Source organism: Desmodus rotundus, chromosome 3, assembly GCF_022682495.2.
Source record: "Desmodus rotundus isolate HL8 chromosome 3, HLdesRot8A.1, whole genome shotgun sequence".
Taxonomy (NCBI): domain Eukaryota; kingdom Metazoa; phylum Chordata; class Mammalia; order Chiroptera; family Phyllostomidae; genus Desmodus; species Desmodus rotundus.
The window spans coordinates 165,707,784-165,721,366 of record NC_071389.1 but is presented as its reverse complement, the minus strand read 5'-3'; the positions used below and the strand labels follow the sequence as shown (position 1 = coordinate 165,721,366).

At 38.1% G+C, this 13,583-nt stretch overlaps 1 protein-coding gene across 8 annotated transcripts in view; it reads left to right on the top strand.

The window, feature by feature from the left end:
* The window catches only part of CCDC91 (coiled-coil domain containing 91), a 292,175-nt gene that overhangs the window by 276,744 nt on the left and 1,848 nt on the right, over positions 1-13,583 (top strand). For 6 of the 8 annotated variants that reach the window (XM_053921692.1, XM_053921690.1, XM_053921691.1 and 3 more), the window contains one exon: positions 11,190-12,250. In XM_053921692.1, the coding sequence (XP_053777667.1) occupies positions 11,190-11,300 (111 nt within the window). In that variant the 3' untranslated portion in view covers positions 11,301-12,250. Of the gene's footprint in view, positions 1-11,189; positions 12,251-13,583 lie in introns of those variants that run through there. The other 2 variants (XR_008426514.1, XR_008426513.1) reach the window with 1 other exon arrangement.

Genomic DNA, 13,583 nt, shown 5'->3' with positions numbered 1-13,583 from the left:
CCCTCGGTGTGCTCGTGCTCACTCCCATTCTCTCTCGAATCGCTTGCTTTGGGTGAATTCAGCTGCTCTATATTAGGCAGCCCTGTGGAGAGGCTCACCCAAGCTCTGTTGGAAGTGGGTGTTTTAAGGTCTCTTGACAGCCACTGAGTGAGTTTGGAAGCAGATTCTTCCCCAATTGAACCTTGAGTTGACTATGGCCCAGCCAAAGACTTAATTGCAACTCCTCAGGAAAGACGGTGAGCCAGAGGCACTCAGTCAAGCAGCATCCAGGTTCCTGACCTACAAACACTAAGGTGATAAATACTTGTTTTTTTGTTTTAAACCACTGGGTGAGGGGTGATTTGTTACACAGTAACCATAAGTAATACAACACATAAGAAGGTTCACCCATGCTTGGGAGACAGCAAACATCACCAATCAAGAATTAATAACACTATTCTCAAAACAAGAAAAGATCAAACTCAGTCCAGCGTTACAGGATTATTCATCATGCTCCGTAAATCTGTTTCGATAAATGTGTGCAGAAAGCTCACAAATGGGCCTTGTGGATTGTCCCTTGCCTGCTTTCACAACCCGAAACTTATAAGGAAAAATATATCAGTCATTTGAGAATTTAAGATAATACTTCTATTGCTAAGAGTCAACACCAAAGGGGAAACAGCCACGTGCAGATATCGTTCCTTGGATCGGCACAAAAGAATTGCTAAAATCTTTAAAAGTCAAGTCAACAAAAATGCAACAGTTGGTGTTTGTTACTTGAGTAGTTTGTTACTTAATAATATTTTGGGATCTTTATGTTAATTTAATTTTCAAAAGGCCATCCTATGCAATATTTGCATCTTAACTAAACAAGATCTCAAAAAAAATTTGTAGAGAAAAGTTGTTCATGGTTTGGGAGCAAGTAACAAATTGTATTAAAAACGTTCCGTGTAACGTTATATTGAAACCAGGTAGTCCCCCTTGCCACAGTCAGTCCTTCTCGTATCTGAGATAAACTCTTTACTTGCGATCCAACTCTAGAAAGTAGGATGTAGAAGGCATTGATGGGGAGATATACTCCTTGGGTCAGAGCCCTGAGGGAGGGTTCTGGGCAACTCCTATAACCATTTCGTGTGCCTTAACTTTTTCCTAAAATTTCCCTCAGTCTCAAACTTACTTTTCAAAGCGTTTTGGAAATCTTTAGATTTTCTTTGGAAGTTGTCTAAATGAGTAAAGCAGTTATTACCGGATTCTTTTCAGTTTCATTAAACTTCACCTGTGGAGTCTCCTATTAGAAAGAGTAGTGCCCGGTATCAGGCAAGTAAGAGTGAAGCCCTCACTGACTGCTACAGTGGACCCCTCCCTGGCTGGTTGCTGTTGCCTAGCCCGTACTGATGGGTAAGACTGTATTCCAAGGAGGGGTGCCTGCACAGTGGAGTCTGGAATACATATTAGTTTACTCTACCCAGTTGATTTCGTTAAGAGCAAAATCGAATATTCCCATTTCCCATTGGATTCTATGATGGTATTTTGGAATAAAAAAGCAGAACTGCCCAAATATGTAGAATTTATTTTAGATGATTCAAAAACAGAGAATTTACTTACCCTAAGACATCTTAAAACAAAATAAGACCAAAAAAAAAAAAAAACCAAACAACAAACCATTTTTAAGTTGTGGCCAGTAGGGTTTAAGACCCATTTTCATTTACTCCAAAAGAGCATCTGTAATTCATCTTGTGCGTGCTAGAAAGTTACACAGCTTCTTTGTATGTTGACATTTTAAAAATATATAGTCAGGCTTGAAATACACTCTTAAATTGAAAAGTATTCTCAAAGAGAACAGGATATGTCCACTCTGGATTGCAAGTCTTCGTGGGACATGAATCGTGGCCTGGAAATATTCTGATAAAGAGGTTAAGCCTATATTTTCTGAGTTCAGGGTTGAGGCAACTGGCACTGCCTTAGTTCAAACCATTGCCCCACCTATACTGAATCTTTTAGTCAGAGTCATTCTAAACGTGTATTTTATACAACACTATTATCCTGAAGTTGGTTCACAGTCTCTTTCAACGTGATTTACCATTATGGCACAGTTACATTCCCAGTGAGGGGATTCATGTCTAAGCTTCAGGTTTACATCCAATATATCCCTCTAGACATCACATTTACTTATTTGAAAATATAAAGAAAAGACTTTTTTAAAGAGAAACTCTTTATGGTTCGTGTACCAATAATAAAATAGATACTGTAGAACCGCCACTAAGGCAACCATAATGTCACAGATAAGTCTAAATTTTCTGAGGCTGACGTGATGAGACGCAGAGTTTGAGGAGAGAGGAGGAAAGTAAAGATAGTGGTGTTTAGAGGGAAAATGTTTAAATGTTACAATAAAAATAATCACCCCTCAAGAATGACTTGCTCTTCTTCATGTCGTCAGCCCTTAATATGGTGATTTCATACAGTGGTAATTCTATTACAATTATGTTTGCATATTAAGTTTTAAAATTGACCCAAAACCCACTTTTTTCATGTTTACATCAAGAGTAAAGGCAGTAAAATCATCTCACCCAGAATAATGTTCAGTGCCTTTCTGGTTGTAGTGCTGGTCCTCCAGGGGTGTCTGATCTTTCCATTGTCAAAACCCGAGTGACTTTCAGTTTTTTGCATGTAGCTGTCCAGATCTCCCAACACCATCTGTTGAAGAGGCTATTTTTACTTTATTTTATATTGCTGCTCCCTTTGCCAAAAATTAATTGACTGTAGAGATTTGGGTTTATTTCTGGGCTCTCTGTTCTGTTCTGTTGGTCTATCTGTCTGTTTTTATGCTAGTACCAGGCTGTTTTGATTACAGTGGCCTTGTAGTACAGTTTGGTATCAGGTATTGTGATCCCTCCTGCTTTGTTCTTCTTTCTCAAAATTGCTGCAGCTATTTGGGGTCGTTCATGGTTCCATATAAATTTTCGATGTGTTTGTTCTATATCTGTGAAATATGCCATTGGTACTCTAATAGGGATTGCATTGAATCTATAAATTGCTTTGGGTAGTATGGCCATTTTGATGATGTTAATTCTTCTGATCCATGAAACCACAATGAGATACCACCACAGAATGGCCATCATAAACAAAGCAACAAACAGGTGTTGGTGAGGTTGTGGAGAAAAGGGAACCCTGGTACACTGTTGGTGGGAATGCAGACTGGTGCAACCACTATGGAAAACAGTATGGAATTTACTCAGAAAACTAAAAATGGATCTGCCTTTTGACCTGGCAACTCCAATGCTAGGATTATATCCTAAGAACCCTGAAACACCAATCAAAAAGAACCTATGCACCCCAATGTTGATAGCAGCACAATTTATAATAGCTAAGTGTTAGAAGCAACCTAGGTGTCCATCAGCAAATGAGTGGATCAAAAAACTATGGTACATTTACAGAATGGAATTCTACGCAGCAGAAAGGAAGAAGGAGCTCCTACCCTTTGCACCAGCATGGATAGAACTGGAAAGCATTATGCTAAGTGAAATAAGCCAGGCAGTGAAAGACAAATACCATATGATCTCACCTTTAACAGGAACCTAATCAACAAAACAAACAAGCAAAATATAACCAATAACACTGAAATTGAGAATAGGCTGACAGTGACCAGAGGGGAGAGGGGAGGGAATTTTAGGGGGAAAGGGTGAAGGGTTTGCAGGAACAATTATAAAGGACACATGGACAATAATGGGGAGAGGGATGGAAATGGGAGGGAGGTAGGGAGGGCGGGGGGTTGGATTGGGGTGGGGGGAAAAGTCAGAAAACTGTACTTGAACAACAATAAAATTTAAATAAATAAATAAAAAACCTGAGTGAGGCCGTAAAAATCTACTTGATACATAGTAGGGTTTCTTAAGCAAAGATGATCTCAGATTAATATGTTTAAAGAAGTGTGTATATACATATATATTTTTTGTTAATGCAGGAGGACATACTGGGCTGGTGAAATCGGTCTCAGCCACTCAGGGCATCAGCTTCGCACAGCTGTGAAATGGAGATGTTAGACTCAGCAGTCTCAAAATCCCTGACATTAAAATTTCACGGTTACTTATCATTAAAGGGAAACCTAATCAGTGTAATCGTCTTCCTATATTAACAATTCCTTTTGAGTCTCAAGAGAAACTGACACATCCAAAGCATGCTTTGTGCACGCACACGCACGAGATTCCCAGGCCGAAAGTGACAGACGCTGCCAGCCCCAGAGCCACTGGGACAACTCACAGTACTTCTCAGCACAGACGCCCCGAGAGGTTCTGTGCAAAAGAGACCTTCTGATCCCGCGTTTCCCAAACTTCACTAAAAAGCCTTGTATTTATTTGTCTTAAACAAAACATCTTCTGCATAGAAATGGTGTTTTGTACATTGTTGGAAACACTACTCTGGTATCCGGGGACCTCAACAGTAGGCAGAAATCATTGTCAGGCCTCTCCCAGGGCTGCTGTCACTGCACCACAAACTGGGTGGCTTAAAACAACAGGAATTTGCTGTCTCCCTGTTCTAGGGGCTAGAAGTCCAAAATCAAGGTGCTGCCAGGGCTGTGCTCTCTCTGAAGGCTCTAGGGCACAGCTGCTCCGTGCCTCTCTCCAGTCTCTGGTGTTGCTGGCAGTTCTTCGCATTCCTTGGTTTACAGACACATCGCTCCAGTCTCTGCGTCCTCCTTCACATGGTGTTCTTCCCTGCATCCGTGTTTTTGTGGCTCTTTTTATGAGGACACCAGCGACTGGATTTGGAGGCCACCCTAATCCATATGGACTCCTCTTAAATTACCTCTTAATTATACCTACAAAGACCCTATATTCAAATAAGGTCACATTCGTACATCCAGAGGTTAGAGCTTGAATTTATCCTTATGGGGGACAAAATTCAACCATCACAATGAATATCTGTCAACCTCATATCCCATGCTCCTCTGCCAGATCCTGTGTTAGAGTTCCCAGGGCTTAGTCTTTTGGCCTTTTCTCTTTTATCTACATCCATTGCCTAGGTAATCTCATCTGTGCTTTCTCCACACAGGTGATTTGTTGCTAGCCCTGACCTCTCCCCTGAATTTCAGGCTCTTGTAATCCAGTATCTCTGACCTATTTAATAGGATTAGACAAACTAGCAGATGTTCAAAACAAAACTCTAAGTTTCCTTTAGCCAACTCACTATACGTCCAGTTCGTCATATCTCAGTAAATGACACCTGCATTCTAAGAATCACCTTTATTTCTCTTCATTCATACTTTTAATCCATCAGCTATCTACCTATCTCAAAATATGTCCCAAATCTGACCCACTCGCTGCCAGCGATTTGGTTAACCATCTATCTTTCCCAGACCCAAAGTCTTCTGGCTCAGTTGTCTTCTTCCACTCATGTGTCTGCACAACCTGTTGTTCCCAGTAACAAGGGAGACACTTCTCAAACACACAGTCACCCTCCTGCTGAAAACCCTCTTCCTGTGACTTCTAGTCCCCCACGTGCTCTGGACATCACCCATTTCTCTGATACTCTCCTTACTAGCCCCTCCCCCTTGCTCATTTTGCTCCATTCTTGTTGTATTTATTGCCAATAGTCAAATCAGGTCTGACCCACATTTTGGAGTTTTCTCTTGCAGTTTCATCTGCCTCGAAATCTTTCCTGGTGTTTTTGCTTGGCTCCTCTCTTCCCTTGCTTTACTCAAGTCTCTGGTTACCACCTTCTTCTGTGGTTTTCTCTAATCATCTCCCCAACAGCTGTCCCTCAGTCTCTGTCAAGCCCTTTACCCTGTTTTATTTTTTATAGTACTGATCTCCATTAATTTGTTTGTCTCTTCAAACTAAAATTAAATAAAAGCAAAGAATTGTCTTATTCACCACGATACTTCTAGTGCCTAAAACAGTGCTTGGCTCATAGGAGGTACTAAATAAATATTGTATAAATGGGCAAAGGAAAGACTGGATGAATATTCTCAGCAGACTTTCTCCTCTAGACTCAAGCCTCTTTCCTCTATGTCTCTAACTAATGTCTCCTTCCTCAGCCTTTCTGCCTTTGTTCTTGCTAATCTGCTTTCCTAGAATTTCTCTTGTATATCACTCCTCTTTGTCTAAGGAAATGCTCTTGATACTCCGGAGCCTGTGCAGGCTCCACCTCTGAGTTCTCTGCTGCACTCTCCCACCACAATGTCCCGGCTTTCTGGTCTCCCATGGGATTCAGTCTTCCCCTACATGTCAACACCTAATTGTTGCATCTATATCTCTCCAGAAGGATATAAACCTCTTAAGGACAAGGACATTATTGTGTACTTTTTTTTTCCCATGCCTCAGCAATACACAAACAATGAGCAGTCTTGACTCTGTTACTATCAACTGATTGACTAATTGATTGTCTCAATCTCAAATATGGAAATGAAATAGCAGCTTGTGTATGTTTGCTTGTGGCAGGGTGTATAATAGAGTCAGAAAAAGAGAGGCATTCATATCCAAATAACAATGTTAAAAGAGCAACAACTAATAAATAAGAGACTGAAGAACTATTTTGTGTCTTATCAAAACATAATCAATCCGTATTACCCAATATAATGATGTTAACTGGAAAATTTGCCTAAGTAAAGTTCCAGATCATCATACGTGACCTTTCTTCAGTGCCCATGAGGGAACTTAGTGAACGCGGAAACGGGACCCATCAAATGTATTCTTACTAAACTGACAGCACTTGTCCATAGTGCCTTTCTGTCGGTGGATTTGCTGAATGTCCAGTTTAGCTTTTTGAGAAATTAGATCACTCTTTAATTATCAGTTTACAATTTCAGGAGGGAAGGTTGTAAAAGTAATAGTGATAAAGATATAGCTGATATTTTCACTTTTCTTGGTATATCTTATTGGTAGAAGCCCAAAAGATATTGAAATCACAATTAGTTCTAAGTATTTCTGTGTATATACATATATATATATATATATATCTCACATAAGATATAGATATATCGATGTATAAGATCTTACATATAATGTTATATATAACATATAAGATACAGATATGTACACGTGTAAGATGTATTCAAAAACAATGTTTCAGATTTCCTGGGATGTAAACAGCATTCTTAAGAGTCCCATTAAAATAGATCACATGTGTTTGCCACTGATTTTGAATTTTGCTCTCTACACCAGTATAAGTTTACCATCCATCATATACATCATACTGTGTTTTGGTGATGAGGAACTAAAACCAAAGGTCTAGAGATGTTTTTTTTTTCTTTTTTCTTTTCTTTTTTTTTCTTCTTCTTCTTTTTTTTTTTTTTTTTTGCTATGGCATGAAATACTAATGGAAAGATAAATCTAATGTAGGGAGTTATTGGGAAGTCATGCGTTCTTTTTCTTCCTTCCAAGCTTATAAATATTAACTTTTAGCAAGTAGTGTGCTTCTAAATTGTTTTTAACAGGATACCAGCAAACAGAAAAGATGATAAAGAGGGGAAAAGGGTTTATAAAGCCCCAGTGTCTATTTCTGAGATTTAAGAATTTCTAGTTGTTTTCATTTTTCAGGTATCTGAAAGAGCTGGATAGCAGCTGAAACAACAGAAAATGGAAGGGAAACAAAGCAGTTAGAGCTGCACTGTTAAGAAGAGATTGTAAACCCGTATCCGAAAATGTTTGCCTACTCTAGATGTAATACTGTCCACATGAAGTCACAGAATACAAATCTTTGATTCACTTTGAAATGAAAGCCACAAGTGCAGAACTAAGCCCCACTTTTTGAAGGGCAAAAAGAGTTCAGTATTTTGCCAAAATTCTTCTTGCTTCAATAAAGGGTAATAAGGTCGTGCTTAATAAAACAGAAACTGCTGAAATTCAGTAATTTGCCAAAAACATCAACTTGATGTTCTTGTTTCCGAGAGAGGAATTCACCATTCAAGTGAGAGAAAGGTCTCAAGGGTCCCCCTCACACACATGGCCTTACGTACCACGCCCAGGAAGGACCCACCAAACGGAAGCTCGGCACTGTGATGGCCCATGTTATCTTCAGCCTCACAGAGTATCAGTGTCCCCTCATTGCTGCTTAAAGTGTCGAGCCCCGGCTTACTGAATGGATCCTTGCCACCAGATGTTTCTAGGAGGTGTGGTGAAAGAAGCGAGTGAGCCTTGCAGCTGCCTGAACCCCGCACCAGTGTGTCCATCACCCCACAGTCGCTCGTTCCAGAGCGACTGCTAACACAAGCAGGGGAAAGGCGCCTGGCGTGTTCAGATAAAAATCTGTGAAACTCTTTGTCCTCATACCTGTCTTTGCTCTTTCTGACATTATGGAGTATTCACTCTGAATGCGTAAGTCCGGATGATTATTGTTACTCAGCAATAATCACCGGCTGGCTGCTGTACAGGCACATTGTGCGTTTGTGCTATCTACCCTCAAAAGGAGAACAGTTTCTTCTTTATATAGCATCCATACATTTTAAGATAGTAAGCCAAAATTGTTTTTCATGAAACTCCTGATTGTTCTAGGGGGCTTCTAAAACACTTTGAATTATTAGCTAACACATACATCATGAAACATAGCAATAGTAAAACAGACGCCCATGAAGCAGCCTCCATAACGAATCTCTGCCTCTCACCTGCCAGACACTGCCCTCCAAATACAACTCCAGTGCGACTGTTCTCAGCTGCAGGATGTCCTTGCCTTGGAAATGATAGCCTGTTGATGTAACTCAAAAAATATACTTTTGACCTTGGCCTGGGTTTTTTTGCTTTATAAAAAAGGGCATCAGAGAGTCTGTAAACTGATTACTTTCTTTTTAAATTCAGTTTTGTTACAAATGTTCACTAATTTATATTCATCTGAAATATTTGACGGTATGGTTATTAATACGGTTGTTAAGATGTGATATATTAAGATTTGTTATTAAGGGCTAGTAATTAAGACAGCTTCATATTTCCGAAGGGTCAGGCAAATTGTCTGTGGGAATGGAGTAGGGGTAGGGAGCCCAAAGACAGATTCATGCATATATGGACCCCTGATTTGTTACTGAAATAACATTGAAGGTAACATATGCTTACTTTCAGGCACTTTCTACAAGATAGATTAGCAAATATACAGAGGTCTGTGTTGAAGGGTGTTTATTGTAGCACTGACTGCTATAGCAAAAGATTAGGAACACTCCAAAAGTCTATGAATAGAGTAATTAAAAAATAAATAATAAAATATCTATTATATATTAAATTATAAATATATAATGGAAAACTATGCAACCATTTAAGAAGAGAAAACAGGGCAAAATGATCTTCTTATACATTGTATATGGTCCTGATAAATTGGTACCCTCAATCCGGAAAACAATTTTACAAATCTATCACAATTTAAAATATGCAAATCTTATGACCTAGTAATTCCACATATTAAAATCTGTCCAACAGAAGCCATTGAACATCTTCTGAAGGGAGTGTACTCAGCCTGTAAATTTCTTTGGTGCGTTTAAAGCAAGGCAGAATTGCAGTAAGCACGTGTCTGTCCGTGGAAGTGTGGCTGAATAAATCATGGAATACTCTCAAGCAGTTTCTTAAAAATGAGGTGGGGAGAACGTCCAGTTGTGTGATCCTTCCCGTGGTTACGATCATAAGATCTGGATGCAGTACTTTTAAAAACCAGTCTTTAAATGCTTGAAAGCATCCCAAAGTAGACAGAAACCACTGGAAATGGACTGGAAGTAGGTGTTGTTGGTATAGTCTTCTCTATTATTTGAACTTGGACCAAGTGCAAAATAACCTTAAAAACTACAATATTTAGATTTTAATCTGTTTTACATGTATATTAAAATAACACTTTTAAAAATTCCTCTTTAATCCCTACATATCTTTTAGATTAGGTTAAGCATGTTTCATTTTAAAAGTGCATCTATCATTTCATAGTAGATTGCCTTGATCTATTAGGCTTAAATATTTATTGATTCACTCAATCTCAGCAAATATTTTATGAGTGTCTCACATGTGCCAGACCCTCTTCCAGATGCTGGAGTGCAGGAGTCAGCCAGACAGGCACGGTCTCTGCTTACCCGGGGTTTCCAGGGCAAAGAACTGCCTTGTTTAGTAGAGATTTATAGACAAAAGGTATACAGTATTCACCAAAAGGTGTCGTTTGAGAGAAGAGGGAAAAACTGAGGAAATAGGATAAGCAGAAATCCTATTTCTGTACATATATTAAAATCCCCAAATATTAGAATTTAAGGGAATCTTAGTAGAGTCCAATCTTTTTGCATGAGCATTTGCTAAGTATAATCCATTCTTTTCTTACTAATTTTTAGGATACTTCAAAATTTTAATCTTTCAGTCCTTTTGAATATCAGTGGATTATAGAAGTGTATTCTATACAGAATTTTTGTATTTGTCTTTTTTAAATTTTATGTTGGTGGGAATTTGTGCAAAGGACATGTCAACTTTTAGGTAAACATCACAGGTACATATTTTGAGATGGGATTTATTTGGCTTTCTTTTGAGTTCCTTCATTGTCTGTAACTATAGGTGATGTGTTGTCATTGGGTATTTTTACACCATGGGCAAATTTTTTAGGGCAGAACAGCTAGAAACTTTTTGTAATGTATTCAATAATCCTTACCACGCTGTGAGTTCTTCATGACACATTATTAAACTTCTTGTTTACTTTATTAATTTGTTATTGAAGCATTAAAAAATCCTCATAAAAAAAATCTAACTCAGGAGGAAGACCAAGTCAAATAAGTTTCTGTAATCTCAAGTATTTTCTTAAAGTATATCTTTTCCAAAACTTTCTCCAATTTCAGAAAATTGTTTCTCCCATCCCTTATCGTCTGTCTCACTAAACCCGGTGTGTGACGTACTCGGGCCATTTTTCTGTGCTGGGTGTTTCTTTTGTTTTTGCACCTGTTTCATTTATGTGGCCTTTGTGAATGATTGATCTGTAAAGTCACCAAGAACTAGCATTTTACATTATTATATATACTTTTAAATCATGCTGATCACATTTTTTGTGTTTCTGCAATAACTGAATAATAACATCAACAATAAAATTGTAGTGATTATCATCTCACCTTAGATAATAGCCCAGGGTCTCTGAGTTTAACACAGTATTTGCTTTTCTAAATCATCGTGTGAAGGGTTTCTTGAGCAGGCCTCAGTGACATAATATTCTTTATCCTCCAACTAAGTGGATATTTTTCCTCTTCTCTCTCTTTCTCTTCAAAATTAAATTGACAGCTTGACCAAGTCGTCCGCCAAAGGAGCCTGTCCAGTTTGGAACTGTTCCTCTCCTGTGCTCAGAAACAGTTAAGTGCTTTGATAGCTACGGAACCGGTTGACGTTGAATGAAGAGAACACGACACGCCAACCCACACTGGTGACGCATAAATCATTAGACCTCTAAATACATGCTGTGAATGATAAAGTGCTTTTGTTTTCTTTCCGCATCTTGGATAATTGATTTTCTCTTCAAGGATAAACCAAAATAATATTTAGAACTATCAAGAGATCTAATTTATTTCCTTTTTTTTCTCCTTTATATTTATTATTATTTTAGTAGTAATAGTAGTAGTAGTGGTAGTAGTAGCAGTAGTAGTACCATCAGCAGCAACAAAAAGTATGATGTGACTCAAAAGCCGTTGAAAATTGCCACGTTACCAAAAGTTAACAGGTAAACCTTATAGCCTCTGTGGCCTGTTATATTGTATTTGGCAAAAGTAGTAAATATCTTTACTTATTGCTTGACAGTAACTCTTAATAAGATTTTAGAATGTAATCATACGTTTACTTGATTTCGAGGATAAAAACAGCATGGATTTCAGTATCTCCTGGTATCACCATACTTATAGAATGGGATCTGTTCTTATCGGTAACATCAAAAACACTATAAAGATTATTATATTAATTCAACTGTGATCTGATGTACCATTTAAATGAGTATGTGTGTGATATATGCTTATTTCCTATTTCTGTTCTTCAAAGTCACTATAAATCAATACAATCATTTTTTAAACAAGTCATGCCATGAACTTCATCTCTAGAAAGGGAATGTGACTTAACCATTTATATGAAGTCAGGCTCATAGAAGAATGTGAAATTCTTTCCTGGAATTTCAGAATGTACTTAATTCATGAGCAGTGTGCTTCAGTGCAAAATCATGAGTTTTTTTAAATATCAAAACTAAATGTTGTCATTAAAATTATGTAAACATTCTATCTTGTTTTCAGAAATGCTTTTATTTTCATGGGCCTTGTACTTTTCTGGGGCATCAGTGTAATAAAAAGAGCTTCAAAAACTTATTTGGTTATTTTTTATCCTTTCTTTTTTAAGTTAATTCTTTCTTTAAAAAAACTGCTCTGCCCTGACCGGGTTGCTCAGTGGGTTAGAGTGTCATCCTGGTACTGCAAGGTGGCAGGTTCGATCCCCAGTCAGGGCACATGCAAGAACCAACCAATGAATGCATAAATAAATGGAACAACAAATCAGTATCTCAGTCTCTCCCTCCCTCCCTCTCTTTCTCTCCCCCCCCTCCTTTCTCTCTCTCTAAAAAAATCAGTGAATAAAAATTTTTACAACTTATGTGTTCATGGATGATGATGTTTTTAACATATACGCTAAATATTTACAATAATATGTATTGAAAATATTTAAATGTGAATAGTTTCCTCTTATACATTTAAATAAGAAATTAAAGCAAACAAAGCAGGTCATTGACTGAAATGCAGCATAGGAATAAAAGGAGAAAAGTTTGAATTTTGGGACAAGCCAATAACGCAATGTTATGGTCATATTTAAAATCACTTGATCAAAAAATAAAAGAAGAAAGAAAATCACCGTATTCTTTCTCATCAAAATTAAAATGATAAGATATTTTACAATTTAACTCAGATATGACTTACATGGAAAGGAAGCGTTGAAGGTCACAAACTAAGATCTAGAGAGCCTACGACCCAGAGATGATGGGCACATCAACAGAATAGCCTGCACCTCACTTTCATCCCTCCCACCGCAGAAAGATTTTTCTCTTCCATTTAGGGTTCCTACTCCACTGTCGACACAGACTGTCTGAAGTAACTTGGAACAAATTAATACCAGTCTATGAGCATTTGCAGAACAGCTACCATGCACAACCATAAACTCTTGGATTGCTGTGGTACTTTTACCCTCCTCAGAGCTGCCCTTAAAGATAACAGAATAATCATCTGGGCTTAGAGTTGATTTTTTGAATACGTTAATTATCCCAAGCCGAATTAGCTAGTACGTTTCAATGATGTTCAAGTTACAGAAACCCACACCTAGACCTGCACTCTGTTCTTGCTCTGGTGGTCAAAGGGCATTGGCCATCCCGGCCATGCTCACTGAGAGGAGGAAATGGTCAAGCATTGTGCTTTGACCAAAGGCAAGGGTTTTTCCCTGAAGTGTGAGGCCAAAGTCTCAAAAAGAAGCAGTATGTTTTGTATTTAAAACTTTCTTTGCCTATTGTATGCTTTTCTTAACTCTTTTTATGTAGCATCTTCTATCTTTATGTGTAAGTGAATAAGGCACCATCTTGAAAGGCTGAGAGTAAGCGAGCCATTATATTTTTGGAATGATAAAGTCACTATCAAATTGTGACTCTTTCTTTAGCAACAT